Genomic DNA, 19347 nt, shown 5'->3' with positions numbered 1-19347 from the left:
GTTAACATTAAAAACTTAACGGAAGTTAGATTGGGGTACCAACCACGAAAGTTAGGCAAAGCATCGGTATCAACTATGAAAAAAACTAAGTTGCAATTTGCAATAAGGCAATTACGCAAAGGGAGGTGATTCTCACACACCACTTTTTGATCCATTTACACTTTTGTCACATATAATTATAGTTATGCCCCAATGAAGTTGAACATATATTATTATTCTAAGTATAACTAAGAGTAAAATAGGTAATTAGGTGTACATGAATCAAAAAGTTGTGTGTGAAGATCACCCCAAACGTCTTTAATAAAAATGATATAAAGTATGGTTGGTGGGGGAAATATAATATATCACGCGGTAGATAAAAAGATAGATTTGCAAATTGCAATTTGCAATAAGCAAAGTCCATGATGGAGGGTTGGCGGTCCAATGGGCTGTCAGGATTAATGCATCCCACATTGACTCTCGCTTGTGGTTGTGGGCGCCATAGATACCGATATTATATATATATATATATATATATATATATATATATATATATATATATATATATATATATATATATATATATATATATATATATATATATATATATATATAATTCATGAGTATAGAGCCACTCAATATGCATACATATGTTCTTTAAAGTTATACAGTACTATGTTAAACTATGTAATTATAATAGAGATGACTATGTTAAACGGATAAACTAATAAAATTTTTTCATTGATCTATCTAAGTTACCGAGGAAGAGAAATTTTTTTATTTAAATATATGAAGCTTCATTAAGATATCATGTGGTTATTTACGACAATTTTCACTAACCATTCAAATATAAATTGCTACTGATATTTAAAGTTGAAACCTCTTGTGAGAATATTGGACCTCAACCTATATGGATGGCTTATTCTCTTTCTAACAAAACAAAAGGTTGATGGTTAGAGTCTTAATAGTCTTTGATAAAGATTCATGCTGAATTATCATAAACTATAATTTTGTTAGTATAATATAACTTTACTTCACAATTGGAAAAGGGAATCATACCTGTCAAACTCGATTGAAAAAATTGTTGAACCGGTTTTCAAAACTCGCAACAGCTCTTCCAAGGTCGTAAAGTGTGGTTTGGCTTGATTAATCGCGCTTGTTTGTGTTAGTTTGTGTAAAAAGTGTAGATTGGCAGGGACACCTTAACCCTGTGTTGCCTTTGGCAACCCACCAAGCCAACCCCGTAATAGCCGGATGCCTGTAAATCATCTCCACCGAATACCCCATGAGTGGCAAGCACGAGTCTAACCCGAAGGCATACTCCGAGGGAATTGCTCCCCCCGAGACTCGAACCTACGCCCTGTTTGTGTGAAGCTTCCAAACATGGGGCCCCGGCTTCAAACATGGCGCTTGTTATTATTGTTTTGGTTGTTGATTTGGTTTTTATATCGTTGTAGTCTTGTTGTATTAACTTTAAAGTTTTTTCTCTTATATCGTTGTTACCAGTTAGGCATGTTAGTAGATAGCTGTAGCTAGTTATTAGTTAGTTAGTTTTGTTTTCTATTTACGACACTTACCGGTCTCATTATCCATCTTGTTTGATTGTTGGTGACTTTCGTATTTCGATGAAAATTCCTTGTTATTTGTTATAGTAATCCTTATTATTGTAAAAGAAAAAAAAAACTATATTTTGAGTTTTTTTCTTTTGCTAACAAAAATTAATCAAATAAGTCATTTAAAAATTCAGTGTTATTATTTAATGGCATTTTTTGTACTTAATTTCATGTTTTTTTGGGAAAACTAATTTTTTTTTTATTACAACTCTTTACATTATAAGGTTGACCTTTTTACCAAAAGGATTAATTGAAAAAAAAAAAAAAAAGAACTTATCGAATAGATTTCGTACTACAAGTAACAGTTATCACAACTAGATCATATATCCATCCTTGCAACTTGTCACCCAGGATCTTAGCTGTTCTATCTTACCTGTTTTGTCTACTCGTTGTTGATCTTCATATATTATACAAACTTACAAACTATACAAAAACATTTACTATGATAAACATATAAATAAATTTACATACATCTAAAACCCAACTCATAGGTAGCTAGAAATAATGTATCATTTGTATTTTTATTTGTATTCTGTATAATAAAATTTCCGTTTTTCAAGGAAAAAAATAAATAAATATAAAGCCAGTAAAAACATCAAAAACAAAAACTTGGGACAAGCAAACTCAGAAGACATGGAATCCAACAAGCAAACTTTTGTGGAACAATATTCAGAGGTGAATTTACATAATTTGATATAATGTTTTCTTTTTTTAACTTCATCTATACTTATAATTGTTTTGTCTTTCATCAAACAGATGAACCAAAATCTGACATCTGACAAGAAGAAAAAGAGGAAGAAGAAGAGTTCTAAAGAGCCCGAGGATTCTAAATCTAAAGATAAACAGGTGAAACACAGTTTTTGTTCTTTGCTTTGAAATTTGTGCCAACTTCAGATTCAGATTCAGGTTTTCTTTAGATATGATTTTGATTCTGTTGATGTTGTGTTTAGTGTTGATGTCTGTAATCGATATTTCCCCCTTGATAAAGCCTGGGATTCATGAATCTTGATTTGTTTTTGGGATCTTTATCATGTTTTGCAACTTTATTGAAGTTGATTTGATGTTTACTGTGTTCATTGGATTATTGTGCTTCTTATTTCTGCTTGAATAATGTTCTTTGCGCCGATCGGTTCAAATCTCCGTTGCGGAGCTTAGCGAAATTAGGGCTGTAAAATGATGTAATTGTGCTACGCCTCAACGCTCTCTTTCGCCGATTACGGTTGTGGAAAGACGTTTTCATCAAAGGCGCATCACATTATTTCACCAATAACGGTTGTGAAAAGACCAAAACGTCTAACGAACGGTCAAATGCACAAAATTTGTGCCTCGCTTCTGAATGTTACTTGTTTTGGTTTTATCTTTTAAGGAAGTTTAGTTATGTTATCAATATTATTCTAACATAGCTATACTAATTTGGTATAGAGTAATTCGGACACTTGAACCATGATACTTCACGAATGCCTCATACTCGAAAGCAACTAGGCTACACAACGTAAACAAGTGAACGAATAATTTTTCCTTGTTCAGGCTACCTTAGAAGAGGGGAGTTTTGTACTAAGATGTATGCGGCCTAACTGGGTTATCCCATGACCATTTTTTACTTTTTCACTGGCCACTCAAAGATATGCCACTTGCCAGGTTTGAACGTGAGACCTCTTGTCTTGTGAGGATATTACGACCCCAACCAATAGGCTATTTTCGGATAGTTACCAACTAGCAGGGGCGGATGTATATATTGGGCACTGGTAGCACGGGCTACTAGTGAAATACGCAATCTAGTGGAAAAAAAAATTGGGCTTTTAACTAATGACACCACTGTATAGTGTAAATTTCTTTGAGTGATACCATTAGATAGTAAATCTTTTTGAGCTTTTAACTAGTGATACACGTGACTACGAAACCTAGATCCGCCATTGCCAACTAGGCTACACACAGGAGGCATATTCGATGCTATCTAATGTGTGCTACTTATATGATGCAAATTGAAGTTGATACAATTTGTTGAAATCTTGTCATGCACTAGTTCTTTAGACGTTCATCAACAATGTGTTGCATGTGCACATATGTGATGATAACTAATGGTTTACTACTCTACTATTCTTTTTGCCAGATTATGTCAGATAAGCCGAAGAAAGCTTCAGGGTTAGTGCGTGATATCTAATTTTTTTTCCTTTCTTTTTAAATATTTTCTTCAAAATCTTTATTGACATATTTTCATAATGTACATTTTAATACAGTAAAGGAAAAAGAACGAGGTTATGTGACATATATAATGATGCTGAAGATCTATATGTGTGTTTAGAACGAGCATGGTTTTTTCTACAACGTCTAGATAAGGAGTTACCAAAGTTTGGCAAGTGTATGCTCCCGTCAAATGTTATGTACAGTTTTTGGTTGGTAAGCATCAATCAAGAACACTTCTTATAATAAGTTTTCAATCAATCATTCGATTCGATTTGAATTGTTATAATGTGGTCATTGTGCAGATTTTACCAAATAAATTTTGTGTTACGCATTTGCCCGATCACGATACGACAATCACTCTGGTGGATGAGTTAGGAAAGGAGTTTAAGACGAATTTTCTAAAGGCTAGGCATGGTTTAAGTGCTGGGTGGAGGGGATTCACGACTGCACAAAGGTTACTACAGGGTGATATTCTGTTTTTCTGCCTTGTTGAACCCTGCAAACTACAGGTACGTAGTTTTCTTTCATTCCAATTAACCAATCAAAGATAAAACGTAATTTGCATCATACCAATTCATGAATAAATGGGATGAAATTTCCATCCCGTGCTCCCAGTCCATAGATCCATTCCCGTCAATATACCATACCAACAATCAATAAAGGGGATGAACTTAAACCGTATATATGTATGTATATACAATAAACATGGAATTATGTAAATGAAGTTAACTATGAGTATTTAAATTTTGATTTCCGTGTTTTGACCAAATGTTTTTTAGGTAAGTATAGTTAGAAGATACGGTATAGAAGCGATCGAAGCAGCTGTTTGTTTAATGCAAATGCGTCCCCGTTCTGAAAAGAAAAGATCATCAAAAAACTTAGGTATGCATAATCATTTCTTAGCGCTCCTTTCATGTTTTAGCTTAATGCATTTTTTCATAATTTATTATCCTACTCAGAGAAAGCAGAGGAAGTTACGAAAGAAAAAATCAAGCAAAAAGCTGTTAAGCTAGGTAAAGAGGGTTCATGTTTCTTAATTTTGCATGTTGCATTTTTTCGTTTGTTGCTTTTTAACTTATAAATTGTGAACTTACGTAGAAGAAAATTGTGAACTAAAGAACCAAATACTAGTGCCTGCACAAACAAAGAAAGGCAAAAGAACCCAAAGAATTCCAAAGCGGTTTATACCGAAATTGTCACAAGATACTGCAATAAATGTTGAAGAAGAAGAAGACAGGGCATCGTGCGTTGACCAGTGCGATAATGGCAGTGATGGCTTGAGCTCAGAAGTTCAAGGTATATCCATATATGGTTTTTTTTTAAGATTCTTTTTTTATCCTACTACTTAGGATGCAAGCATTAAAACTACGACAACTTAAAGCGGGTCGGGTAATAAGTCGAAATACAGATTTGCTTTTAAAATGGTTTTTTGTACAATCTTACATGGTGTGGATGGAACTGGTTGAATCCGCAAACATTGTTTTGAATAAAATAATAATTATAAATAAATACTTAGTGCGTTAATTATTGCAAAGAAAATATTATTACAATAACTATCTAAATTCTTAACCTGGATGGGTCAGGCAGATTGACAAATAAGTCAAAACTCGGGTCTTTTTGCTAATAAGTGTAAACTGATGTCTTTGTAGGTTCGACATCAGGGATAACCAATCAATCACAACCCGATGAGGTCGGATGTTACAAACTAAATCCGGGCTACCAAGAGGCCAACATTAGTTGTCATTCAACCACTGAAAGAATTTTTCATTCTTCTACAGTGGCAACATAAAGAATGAATGAATGAATCTTAAATTTATAATATTGCGAATGAGAAAAGGCATCTTGGAAACATCTTTTTGGGGAAGTCAAAATCAAAAGCAGAATCGGAATCGGAAACTAAAGTTAGAAGCAAAAGCTGAAACAAAATCATCATATAATATGTCTTGATATTCATTTGAGAGCTTCTTGGACAAGCTTTTGAATGAAGAGAAGCTTAGAGAACTCTTGAGGTAATCTTGTATTACTAGTAAAGTAGCTTTTGCAATGCTAATGAAGATTGAACGACATCGGTGCACCTTTATCCAGTTTCTGGAATTATATAATTTTGTTTTCATATGTTTTTTTGGAGGGGATATATTATATTATATTTTGGGTTTATTCATACCTAGGAAGAATTCTCTTGATTCTGTAAGCCTTACCTTCAATTTTGTTGATTCTTTACTAACTTGTGTTCAAAATATGTTAAAAATGTCACAGAGGTTGACTTTGTTTGGACTCTTTGAGGTATCTACTAGTGATATGTATATCTTCAGTATGTTAAATATGTACGTGTATTGTGTTGTAAAATGATTTATGACAAATTACTATTACTATATTAATTATTAGACAAAACTCATGAATGGTACAAGGGCATTTTCGTTCTTTCATCTTTTTTTTTAACAAAAAAGGCTCTCACACTTTGTTCAAAAATTAAAAATCGACCTCCAAACATGGGGTAAAGTGTCAAATCAACATTTTCATAAAAAATCTTAAATAAACTCCACTCAAATATTCAACGGGTCATATCTTCTCGCCCGCAACGATTTAAATTTTTCCGACAACATCGTTAAGCTCGAAAAAACTTTACGAACACAATGTCACTAATTATACGCAAAACGGACGCTTTTTAAAAAACGCTAAATATTTGAGTCCACCTTTCATACACATTGATTATTATTTTTTTGCTCACGGGCTCCGTAACTATTTTCATCTATATATTAACAACAATGTATTTGGGTCTTATTATTTTTTTTTAAAATTATTTAGTAATTTTTTTGATATTACTCGGTAAATATTCTATTCTTATATCATACGGAGTGTTAATATAAGCTAACGAGTTAATTGCGTTAAATTTTAAAAAGTCAACAACTCCATAGCGAAACGCGAAAATACACATATATTGTTAATTTAAGATAACATCTAAATCTTTGACGGGTTATACCTTTTCGTTCGACTCGAGTTGCGCGTAACGAAAACCGAACCCCGACGCGAAGCGAGGGTTAAAAAAACTAGTTTTATTACTATATATTAATGTACAATTTAATCACTTCGTGCACATATTAACTTTCAATCGGTCGCCATCAGATCTCGAACAATAATGTCTCTGATGAAGGAACATGTAGAATGTGTACGAACAACAACGTGAAATGTGTAGAATGTGTACGAACAACAACGTGAAATCTATAACTATTATCTATATGATGGATATCATCATAGGCGAAGCTAGTAAGGGGCAGGGTAGGGCACCTGACTCCGTGGTTTAATACAAAAGTTTTGGAATTTTTCATTGTGTCCTGGAATTTTTTTTTTTTTGGCCGAAGCGGATTTTTTTTTCCCAAAAGTCTCCATAAGTTGCTACGCTTTTAGTAAATTTTTCGGCGCCGGTGAAAAAAAACTCTGGTTCCGCCACTTAGATATCATGATACAGTCATATGAGGGAATAAGATATACTTTAGTTCTGATTAACAGCTATCTTAATCCTAGGAGAAATAATCCATTATCAAACTTTTGATTTTCCATATTTCTAGATGAAGAAGTACTTGCTGTTCGATATGGCCTTCAATTCTTCAAAGAATATAGTATATATGTTGACATAAAAGAAATTCAAAAATATAAGATCACAAATTATCCCCAAAACTTTAGTCTCTTTTTTATAAGACCTTAAAGAACTTCCAGTTACATTATAAGCGAAAAATAAAATATAACAAGTCTTTAATATCTCATCATCATGGTCTTGTGTATAACACAAACACAATAGTATCATCAGCTTACGAAAAGTTTTCATTTGATGATCATTTATTTTATTAGCTTACGGGCTGCTGTTGATGATTTTCATACCCGTTAGATCCATAAGCTGTTGCAGATGCAGCTGCACCTCCATACATGCTGCCGCCTCCATCTTGATTCCCATACCCATAACCACCACCACCATAACCTTGCTTCCCTTGATAATTTCCATTGTTCGAGTCCATACGCTGCCAAACAATTTCAAATATCACAACAGTCGGGAATAATACTGATTCCAAATGTTATCAAACTTAAGGGGTTTAATTGTCAAATATTTCTTTTACTTGTGGTCATTGGCGAATCTATATACAAGAGTGTGGGGGTCCTATTATCGCCCCACTATTTTAAACTTTTTGTATACAATGTACTCTTTAAATTGTATAGGACACCACAAAATTTAACTATAGCTTATAGCTTTAAACGTAACGTACTAGTAGCCAAAAGGTCTACTTCTATTCTATACACAATCCTGTGAAATAAAAAGTGATTAGGTTTTTCCTATTCTGGTAACCCGTGGCGTAACCAGATTAATCTGTGACTGTTTCCAAACCCTTACCTGGCCACCATAAGATTTGAACCTCAGACCTATTGCAAGGGTCTCAAGTCTCAACTACTGGGCTCTTAGTGATAGCTAAACACAATCATTTCACTTTGGTATATTTCCTAGTCTAGACTTATGCCCATATGGATATTGTCATGGTTCCATCCAAATGCAGGCCCACCTTTGCCCAAATAACATCAATCTATCACAAATTTAATAAAATCATGAAAATAAGAAATTGAAGAATGCATACCTGTCTGCCAGCTGGAGTTTTACCCCATGATATTCGAACTGTCTGCTTGCCGATTACTGTTCCATGCATGTTCTGAATTGCATCCTCAGCGCTGCTCCTATATAATCGAAAAATTGAAACTGAATAATATTTTGTATGTGTTTGAGTTACCATATGCAAGACCATCAAAATATCAAATAGTATATCTGTATGCATAACTTTATAATTTACAATTAGCTATTCTTAACTAACTGATGCTGCCATTGATTCTACCTGTTTGCAAATCTTACAAAACCACATCCTTTTCCTACAGGTATTTTAACTGACAAAATCTCGCCGCACTGAATAAAGGTTTGCCTTAAGTCTTCATCATTGACTTCTGAGTCAAGTCCACCCACAAAGATCTGTCCAAAAGTCAAGAATTTTAGCACGATGCAGGCAGATGCTAATTATCTTCATTAACATAGATGAAACCAGACAACTAACTGTTGTATTTGACGAATCTTCATCAAACTGGGAGCTTTGAGACATGGCACCAAACGAACCATTTCCACCTGCTAATATAACAGCTAAATATACACAAATATTTACATATATGATCCTAATAACGACATAAATAGATAAAGAGTTCAAAAACACACCTTGTGATGGAAACTGTTGTTGCTGTCCATATTGTTGTTGAGTTGATGGCTTTTTGGGAGTTGCAACGCCGATACGCATGGGCCTACTTGAGCAATATTGTCCATTCATTTCATTCATAGCCCGTGTTCTCTCATTTTCATCACTAAACCTAACAAATCCATAACCTTTTGAACAGCCGGTATTTGTGTCAAAAACTACTTTAGCACCTTTAACTGAAGGATATCTGCTAGCAAAAGTTTCGAGCAAAATTGCATCGGTAACATCTGGAGCCAAATCACCGACAAATATGGATAGATCTGAACCGGTGTCACCACGTTTATCCCCTGTGCTAAAGCCCGCCCAGTTTAATCGAAAAGGTTGATCAGTATTTGGCATCATGCTTCCATTGTAGCTCTGAAGTACTTTCTCAGCAGCTGCATGAGTAACAAACTCAATGAATCCGTAACGCTCTGATTGACCAGTCTGTTTATTCCTTATTAGCTTTATAGATTGCACCTGCACATCAAATACAATACAGCGTCATCACAGTTGAAGCCATTCTACTATTAGGCAAATTGAACAATGTCAGTTCCAATTCCGAAATAGCCACCCACACTAACCTGCCCAACCTAAATTTGTATTGAATGCTTTGATTATTATTAACGATTCTTGCGTATAGAGGTTCTACTCGATTTTAAAGATCATTCACCAAATCATTCTTATAGTATTCATTCAAACTTAGCAGTTATACATGTATGTGTGCCCACTTTCCGAACTCATTGTTCATTATGCCAAAAAGTGGATGATTCAACTTTCAAATTCCATGTCAAGATTAGCTATCATATTCTTAATCTCAGCCCATTTAATAAAACAACGCCTTTTTATATCAATATCAAACATGATTAAAATAGATCCAGATATAGGGTTTAACAATGTAGTATTAGTACCATGCCAGATTTGTATAAACAAATTGTGCACAATCTAATTCTACTTTCTTTTCTTTTTTTCTTTATCCCATCTTAAATCTTAAATTAGTTAAATTCCAAACACTAAAAATCAACAATAGTAGACACTAACTACATATACATCTAACACATAAAATTATTATAACTAAAAAAAAAATTATATATATAAATTATAAATAAATAAACATATAAATATAAATAAATAACTAAATAAATAAACAAACCTCGCCGGTCTGAGAGAAGCAGGTTTGGAGATAAGTTTCATCCATCCAAGGTTGCAGATCACCAACCCAAACAGTCTTATTATCTTCACTAGAACTTTGAATCTGATTACTATGACCATATTGCTGTTGTTGTTGTTGATACTGTTGTTGTTGCTGATAATGATAAGGCATGTAGGCCGCCGGTGGTTGTTGATACATCATGGCAGGATGATGCATAGCCGCTGCCGCCGCCGCAGCTGCAGGGTACTGCTGCATCGCCATCCATTGTTGCTGTTGGTATTGTTGCATCGCCAACCATTGCTGCTGTTGTTGTTGCTGCTGTTGCTGCTGGGTTAAATCTGCTGCACCGTTGGTGTTGGCTGGTTGCTGCATATTGAATATGTTTTGTTTAGATTTGATTTATTGATTTACGTGTGTGTTGGTTAATGGTGTGCGTGTTTTGAGGAGGTAGGATTGCGGCGCCGGCGCTAGGAGGATTACGAAAGTGGAAACCTGTTTGAGGAGGGACACAAACCAAACCAGGGTTGTTATTTTCAGCAAAGTGAAAAAGAGAGGTCAATCTAGGCTTTACCCATCGCATTTAAATTACCACCACCTTATATTTACATTATCTACCCTTCATCTTTCTTATTGCTTACATTTTATCTCTTTTTGTTTATTGATTATGTGCCTATGTGATGTATTTTTTTTTAGCTTTGTTTTGAGAAGGGTATATTTGGATAAGTATTTAAGAGATTAGAATTGATTTGAGGCTTTCGGATATCTCTTTTTTTATAAAATTTCTAAGTTTTTTTTGGGTTATCAAAAAACTTTTTTTTAACAAATATGGATTATACAAGGTTTCATCGCTTGATATACGATATAGAAATTGAGAGGGAGAAAAAAGTTTAAAATTTTTAGTTTGAAGACGATAAATTATAAATAACAAGGGTGGCATACAGCTCTTTTAAATGGTCTACTTATAATAATTAGGTTAAAGTAAATATATTATTCATTTATCATCCTTGAAGCATTCGATAACACTGTCATTTTATAAGCATTTTGTTAATATATGTGCTAGTAGTATATGATTTTGGTCGTTAATTTTGGTTTAGATATTATTGTTCTGGGTAAGCGAGGAAACACTTCTATGAACGAACACATTGGCTCCCACATAGAAGGTAAAACCTCGGGTAATCAAGCCCCCCGAACGCGAGACCTGGTAGCAGGTGTACTGCGCATTATGCACACCCTCTAGACACACTCTCTTTTTGAACAATTTGGTATAGCCAGGAATTGAATCCGGGTGGTGTGCTTCATTAGGCAACTTGGTAGCCACTCAGGCAAGCCTGAATGGTTAAAATACAGTATTATTTTGAGTTTGTACCAACAAAAATACACAATTAGAAAATGAGTAGTCACCCTGTAATTAGTTAATGAGTCAAAAATCTAGATAAAAACACTAAAGTGTTAGCTATATAATCTAATTCTAATATGTCCTCTATAATAATAATATAAAGTCCTATTATTATTATTATTATTATTATTATTATTATTATTATTATTATTATTATTATTATTATTATTATTATAATAAAAACTTAAAAATTTTAAAACTTACAAAAAATTAGTGGGAAGCCTAGAGACAATCTGGGCCCCCACACCTCTAGCAATAGCAAAACCTATCCTAGTAAAAATATGAGCAGCAGCACCGGCACTAATATCTTGCGCCATCGAACTCTTCTGAACCCGCTTTAGCAAAGAAACAGCCTCCTTCTCTAATTCCCCCAGGGAAGAAAATGAGAAAGGAATGAAACCATAACCAATCGCCTGACAGCTAGATTCGTACTTGACCCGCTTCCGACGAGCCGCATCAACCACAGCACGTCCAGGGACAAAGTCAGAAAGCCCAGACTGCGTCAAAGGAGAAGACCCTGTCAAGTCAACACAAACATCGCGACCACAATCCCAGGAATAAAGTAACACATCTGCAGGTCTGAGGGCCCTGTCGTTCCCTCCAGACAACCCAATGTCAACCTCCTTTCTCGCTGAAATCCCAGATCGATAACAAACATCAACAAGGGAATCCCGAACAATATTATGTCGATGCTTAATACCCACCATACCAGCACAAGACACGGCGTGATCCCCGAAAATATCCCCAGTAAAAACCCTTGAACAGGCAGAGCATGCCGTCGAGATAGAGAACAAAGGAACACCTAACCGGTAGCACAACACACATCGGTAAGTCTTTGCGTTCATCGTCTGACCCAACCCCAAAATAGGGACTGCCCTTAGCCAAGCAGATGTGTGATCACCCTGCTGTGATTTTCATAAGGCCGATTGTCGGGGAGATAACGAAAAAGTGGATTCTGCAGAAGCGGTAACCTTTGTGAAATAAACATCTGCCAATTTCTTCATGAGTATTGGGGCAGCGACCTCACTCGGATTACCTAAAATATCAAACCCAACCGTATTATTAAACAGACCCAATGCATCTTCAAAATCACGACCAAGACCAACAATACCCGTATGACGTAAGAGCTTGGTCTGCAACCCAGCAGACTGTAATCGAGAAGCCAGAAAAGCATAATGACGAACATCTCCCGCAGAATAAACACCAAGCCCTCCAAATGCAAATGGCAAGGTGGCAAGCCGCCACTGCCAATCACCAAACCCAGGCCCTGAAGCAGTAACAATACGCTCCAAAGAAGATCGAAGGGCTTCATCGAAAGCGCGTTGAGCCGCCTTAAATATACTAGGAGGACAAGTACGCAAGGTAAAGTAGAGTTTAGAAACTCCCGTACATGCCCTAAGCAACAACAACTCACACTGAGGATCATCAAGCTTAGCAACCTTATCCATAAGCGCAATGGACTTGGTCACCCTTTGCATCACCAGTTCACTACTAAAACCAAGATCGGAAGTTGCGGGGGCCCCTAGCAACTTAACACCATTTAAAGGCCGAGCAATATTAGGAGGAAAGACACCTACTTGCCTGCTGCGAGGGTCCTCCGTAGGCCAGAAAATTTCTGTTTTTTCAACGTTGAGATGTAGCCCATAATAGTGCAAAACCTTCCCCACCACCAAAGTGTCCCCAATAATAGTGCCATCATCCAAATACCACGCCTGAAGACAAACCTCAAAATTATCTCTGATTTTAGAAACCAAGGGTTGTAAGACCAAAGCAAAAAGCAGCGGACCAAGGGGATCACCCTGTTGCACCCCCTGAGAAGACCATAAGGTATGGTTCCCATAATACAATCTGGCTGGATTAGAGTAGCAAAATTCAACCCACCGAGAAATGCTCGGACAAAGGCGGCGAACTTCACGTAACATGACCGTACGATCAACAAGATTGAAGGCATTTTGAAAATCAACTAATAACATAGAGAGGCCAACATCAGAGCCACGATCCTCAATCAACCGATTCACAGCATGAAGAATTGCCTCACCACCTGAAGAAACACCAACACCAAATTGAAGACCATCGAAGTAACTTCCCAAAGACTGGCCAACCATAGCAGCGCCAACCTTCGAAACAAGACGTCGCCAAACAGTACCCACAGCTATAGGATGAAGACCACCGCCGGGCTTGACAAGCGGTGTGAGGGGAGCACTAGCTATATACTCTCCTAATTCCATAGGGCACCTTCCAGCTAGAAAGAGATTAACGACCCCGGTAATAGAGCCAACCAACTCATCCGAGACTGCCACAGCAGCACCACTCAAGCAATCCATAAGGTGTTGTGCACGTAAACCATCCCTGATGTGGCGTCATTATAAGGTGATCAACCGTCATATCAGGCAAGGATGGAGCTATAGAAGAAGGGTGCTTAGACAGCAAGTCCGCCAGTGTGGCGTCATTATAAGGAGCAACGCCTGATGAAGAAAGAACACGAGCTACAGCAGTGTAATGGCCATCACAAATCTTCCTACGACACTGCTTAATATTACGCTCTTCCAAATCAAGGACCTCATCATCAACCACTGACAACATAGGAGAATCCTCAGCCAAATACTCCCTCACAAGCTGTAAACTTCCACCCGCTGTCCCCCAAGAGCAAATAGCACGGGAAATATTCTCTTCCTGATGCCGACGCTTTATCGAAGACCTAGACTCGCGACTACTCCGTGGCCGAAAGGTTTTAAGGGTACAAAGGGGTAACACCAACAAAGAGACCCAACTAGAAATGTCATCAGGCTTAGAGATCACCTTATCAAGAGCACCTTTCAAAACCCGAGAAAACCCCAAACGACACTTGGGAGGGATAGACTTAACCGTGCGAAACCCCTTAGAGAACAACCGATCAAGGAGAGCCACGTCAAAACCATCGTAATGATCACGCACTGAACCATCCTCAATACAAAGTCGAGCAGGAGAAGAGGGAGCTAGTGGCTTGGAAAAATTATGAAGCACAAAACGAACAACACCATTTCCCTCATCGGGGGGCGGCACATCCGGGCCCCTACCATGACGGCACTTAGCACGTACCGTGTGTGTTTTGTAGCAAACACCACATAACCAAATTCCCATACGCCTAAAAGTAACATCAGCCTCAGTATAAACACCCAAATTAGAAGTAAGAGAGTGTCGAGTGATATCCCGCGCATCGATACCACAATGACGATCACTAAGATGCTTGATAAGAGAACTTCTAACAAGCCCATTTCCACTCCCATTTTGACAGCCATTAAGACCCACAAAGGGACAATGAAACTTCACAGCGGCATGCGACATAGCTACACACAATATCTGCTACTGTTCGTCATTTCATAGTGCTACATACATCTCAAATTTGTGCTTTCAGTATTTTGATGTTCACACTTCAAATTGAGCTCAGATCTTAGTTCATTAACATCAACCAAACCTTCCTATCCCTAGATATCTCAATAAACAACAACATAATTCAAGGAAATATGTGAACCCTTTATATTTATCTTCTTACTAGCTTACAGAGGTCTCCGGATCATTTGAGCAAATCACAGAGCAAAGTGTTGATAGATCAAGGTTCCTTGATGTTTGATCCAACTTTGTGAGCCTTCAATCGATCCAAAACACAACAAAATAATTCCAGATCTATAATTAAATACAAGTAAACAGCAATTTGAACCTTTGAGGGATAAAACACTGTTCCTGTTTATCGGTGAATGAGCTCCATTGATGAACTAATTTTGATAAAAACAGATTAAGTCTTACAAGTATTATCCGGATCATTCTCCAAATTCCGTGGATGAAACACACTCGAAAAATTGGTAGAAAGATTGGAATAAAGTGCTACTATTTTTGACACATTATTATTAATCTCTTGAATTAAAGCAACATTACTGACCATATTTTCATGAATTTTTGACCGATGATTCTCGTTAACTTGTTCAATCAAAGCTCGATTCCGATCCAAAACGGATTGAACTTCACGGAAACTGTCGGTGAAACTGGTCCAAACAACCTCGGATTCTTCTTCTATTATTATTATTATTATTATTATTATTATTATTATTATTATTATTATGGTATTCAATGGATAAATGACATTCAAAGATGATAAGTTGTTAGGATTCGTATCCTTGTTATAAAATCCAACTTATCAAAATATCATTTTACTTTGATCAATTGGTTGGAAGATGAGGGACCTTTATGATAAATTTATGAAAAGTGAATGACTGAAAGTGGATAAATCCTTTAAGAAGAGAGGTGGGTTTGGATCTGGGAAATCACCTTCGTTGGTTGTGTTGGTGACGAGGATTAGTTATAGCCGTCGATGGGACGGTGATCAACCGGAGTTAAGAAAGGCTTGGTGAAAGCTACTTTCAGTGGGGACCAATCATCATCATCATTCATCTTAATTACAAAATTAAACCAGTAGGAACACCGTTGATTTTCAGAGCCATCGAGATGAACGGCTAAGATAAAACTCAAGTGGTAACAAGAGGAATAAGTCAAGTCAAAGTTTAGGGCTGTCTTGGAGCACGTAACATGTGATGAAATGGGCCTCATGTCTATGTCTAGCCTACTTGATATTGGAAACTTAAAATTGACGTTGACCAATTTAAACAAAACTCCAAACCTTAAAAATTATAATCGGGTGTATGATAACTCAAACAGTAAATTTTATAAATACATTACTTTTATCCATTATTGAGTTGTATACTTGCTGCAACTTATCAATACATAAAAATAATAAATTTATCAATTTTAATGTTGAATTCATCACTATCTGTATCTGTATGATGATCGAACTAATTATTCTATCCACAACTTTATTTGGATTACTATCTCAAATAATAAATTAACTTTTTTTTTCTTCTTGAAAAGCCAATCTTTTATTAGATTAAAGGAAATTAATACATACAGATAGCCTTAAAGGCTCATGATCAGAAACTATCTAAACAATTACAACTCAAAATTTAGACTATGTTATAACTATACTAACACCAACATTCTCGAGGGAAATGAATCTAAGTAGGAAAATACTCATACACACAAGGATCCCACAATTAGAAAACAGCTTGAGGATTCAAGCTTGGTAGAGAGACGAACTATATTGCCGATGCTTCGGCAACAAAGCAGGTCGATCCCACCCACTTAGTTTCTTGGTCATATGATCAATGGGGATATGAGCAAAAAACCTACAAGTTTTTTTTTTTTTTTTTTTTTTTTTTTTTTTTTTTTTTTTTGAAAGGCAATGTTAGTGGTTAGCACACGAAGTTAATTCACGAAACAAGTTAACCAATTCCTTCTTTTGCCTTTGCATTAAGGATGGAAGCTAATGGGCCGGTTAACCAAGTTAACCACTCGAAACTTACTTTCTTTCCGCGACAATTGATTCATTCAAAGCTTTTTGATTGAATATCGGATAGGATTTTTGATGGACTAATAGAATTAACTGTAAATTACTTCAACACTGAAAGTTCGATCTAAAAAAAGTTAATTAATTCACAGTTAATTAATCGCGATAGGATTCTATAAGTAATTTACAGTTACTTAATAGCTTTATTTTGTAAATAGTGTGTATGTTTTTCACAATCTGTGAATTAACGGGCCATTAACTTGTAGGTTTACAGTTTTATAGAGGACATATTAGATTATATAGCAACACTTTTTTTATCGGATAGGATTGTTGATCAAATTGTCGCGAGTAATTCTCGCGATAGAATTAACTATAAATTACTTCAAAATTGAAAGTTTTTTTTATATAGCAACACTTTTTTTATCGGATAGGAGTTTATAATATTCACAGTTAATTCTCGCGGAAAGTAATTAATTCACTACACCAAACATGTACTTGAAAGTTGGTCAGGTACATCTAAGCATTTCATCAATCGGGAAGACATAAGGCCCCGTTTAGCTCACGAAGTTCAATGGGATTCCGGTGGAATTAGAATTGAATTTAGACACGACGCGTGTGTAAATTCAATTCCAAATCCGCCGAAATCTCATTGAATTCTGTGAGCCAAAAGGGGCCTAAGTATCCTCCGTTGTACTATAAGTGAACTAAAAATAATCAAATAGTCAAAACAAGGTGTCTCTTTTTTTTTTTCTCGAAATGATGTTTATGACATTCATTCTATATCAAGCCATAAGGACTATTAATTTAAAGTTTGGTCATTCAGTGATCAAACGTGCATACATAGAGAATGAAAATCTCGTTGGGGATCCCGAATCTGCAAATGATGTTTTCCCACACAGACGTGAAGCTTTGCCTTATATTCGATTCTTTGATGGCGCGAACAATATCTTTGTTTGTTACTTCACAGTTCACGCTACCCGTTGGGTTGCGGATGTACTACAGACGTGATATCTAATTCTTGACACCGGCTGTTGAATGGGTTGTCGTCGAATTGCGTGCCATTATCACTGAATATTTCATTGAGGATCTTGAATATGCAAACGATGTTTTCCCACACAAAATTGAGGACACACTTACTTGTTATCGTGAGTAGAGGCTTGGCCTCTACCCACTTTGTAAAGAAATCGATGGCGACCATCAAATATTCAACATTTCTGACGCCATTGGGGAAAAGTCCTACGATTTCAATGGCCCATTTACAGAATGGTCATGGAGATGTAATCGATATCATTGGGTGTCGTGGCGCTTTGCTAACTGGTGCATGCTGTTGGCATTCTTGGCATATTCGCATCCTTTCGGCCGCGTCATTGTACATTCTCGGCCATTAGTAACCCAACCTCTTAATTTTCTCGGTCACAGTCCTAAAACCCATAGTGCAAGCCACATGTGCCCTAGTGAACCTCGTCAATGGTTGTCTCTGCTTGTTTAGGTCCTATACAGCGGAAACTCGCTTCAAGTAGGATTTTCTATATGGGACATTATCCCTTAACTCGTACATTGACGCTTTGACCCTCACCTTTTTTGCTTCTTTCTCATCATGCAACAAAGATCATGTTTTTAGGATATCGACAATGTTGGTCATCTAGTTGTTTTCTTCCTCTTCTATAGGAGCAGTTATTGGATTAGGTTCAATAGACTTTTTGAACATCTGATCAACCAAGAATTTTTTCTCCAGGTGATTGAATGTCAATGTCGCCAACTTACTAAACACAACAGCTTGCTTGTTTTCACTTTGAGGTATTTGGCTGATCCAGGAATCGTCAAATTCGCCTGCCAAGGAATGTGCTAGCGCCATATATGAATGCATTGCTCCATCATGAGCGCCAAACGTTCCATTAATCTGGTTAGCGACCAATTGGGAGTCAACATACGCTTGGAGTTTCTTCACCCCGATTTCTTTGGCTAATCTCATTCCCACTGACAAGGCTTCGCACACAGTCTCATTGTTTGTCTCCTCGAAGTTAAACCTCATCGTATAAGTATGCCCTTCCTTATCTGAGCATGTGAGTATCTGGCCTACGTCGGCTCCTTCGAGGCCACTTGCGCTGTCAGTGTATAGATCCCAAAGTTCGGGTAATGGCGGGGAAGTTCAACTGGATCAACTATGATTGGCATGCCTACGGCTGTCTCTGCCAAATAATCTGCCAGTATTTGTCCCTTAACTGTGCTTATGGCGCAAAAAATGATTTTATGTACACCATGTTTGATTGCCCATTTGGTCAATCTTCCCGATGTCTCGGGTTGATAAATGAAAGGACCCGTTCATACCGATTATAAACGATTCACATTAGCTGGTTCCATTGCGAGGTACTGACCTCTATATGATACATTTT

General features: G+C 36.5%; 3 protein-coding genes across 8 annotated transcripts; 1 reads left to right on the top strand and 2 right to left on the bottom strand.

Moving 5' to 3' along the window:
* Positions 1-2079: 2079 nt before the first annotated feature.
* Positions 2080-6045, top strand: LOC139886312 (uncharacterized). 4 transcript variants are annotated; one of them, XM_071870082.1, is made up of 9 exons: positions 2080-2267; positions 2349-2438; positions 3703-3734; positions 3830-3989; positions 4079-4285; positions 4556-4658; positions 4736-4789; positions 4875-5072; positions 5555-6045. In XM_071870082.1, exons 1-9 carry the CDS (start codon positions 2226-2228, stop codon positions 5563-5565), a joined length of 897 nt encoding a protein of 298 aa, XP_071726183.1. In that variant the 5' UTR covers positions 2080-2225; the 3' UTR covers positions 5566-6045. The 4 variants fall into 4 exon arrangements, with proteins under 4 accessions (XP_071726183.1, XP_071726181.1, XP_071726182.1 ...); XM_071870080.1 differs by having other exon boundaries at positions 2081-2267; positions 4878-5072; positions 5426-6045; XM_071870079.1 differs by having other exon boundaries at positions 2084-2267; positions 5426-6045.
* Positions 6046-7490: 1445 nt separating this feature from the next.
* On the bottom strand, positions 7491-10737 carry LOC139899453 (polyadenylate-binding protein RBP47-like). 3 transcript variants are annotated; one of them, XM_071882312.1, is made up of 6 exons: positions 10185-10737; positions 9016-9511; positions 8861-8943; positions 8648-8778; positions 8396-8492; positions 7491-7789 (listed from the first exon to the last, which is right to left on the bottom strand). In XM_071882312.1, the coding sequence occupies exons 1-6, from the start codon at positions 10554-10556 to the stop codon at positions 7619-7621; spliced, it is 1350 nt and encodes a 449-aa protein (XP_071738413.1). In that variant the 5' UTR covers positions 10557-10737; the 3' UTR covers positions 7491-7618. The 3 variants fall into 3 exon arrangements, with proteins under 3 accessions (XP_071738413.1, XP_071738471.1, XP_071738511.1); XM_071882370.1 differs by having other exon boundaries at positions 8861-8931; XM_071882410.1 differs by having other exon boundaries at positions 8861-8928.
* A 1757-nt stretch (positions 10738-12494) lies between these two features.
* LOC139854896 (uncharacterized) lies at positions 12495-18512 on the bottom strand. The gene is made up of 3 exons (XM_071844171.1): positions 18453-18512; positions 12692-13238; positions 12495-12616 (listed from the first exon to the last, which is right to left on the bottom strand). The coding sequence occupies exons 1-3, from the start codon at positions 18510-18512 to the stop codon at positions 12495-12497; spliced, it is 729 nt and encodes a 242-aa protein (XP_071700272.1).
* Positions 18513-19347: the final 835 nt, after the last annotated feature.

This window comes from Rutidosis leptorrhynchoides, chromosome 1, assembly GCF_046630445.1.
Source record: "Rutidosis leptorrhynchoides isolate AG116_Rl617_1_P2 chromosome 1, CSIRO_AGI_Rlap_v1, whole genome shotgun sequence".
Lineage (NCBI taxonomy): Eukaryota > Viridiplantae > Streptophyta > Magnoliopsida > Asterales > Asteraceae > Rutidosis > Rutidosis leptorrhynchoides.
Note: the sequence above shows the minus strand (reverse complement) of the source record. Positions and strands in the feature narration are given on the sequence as shown.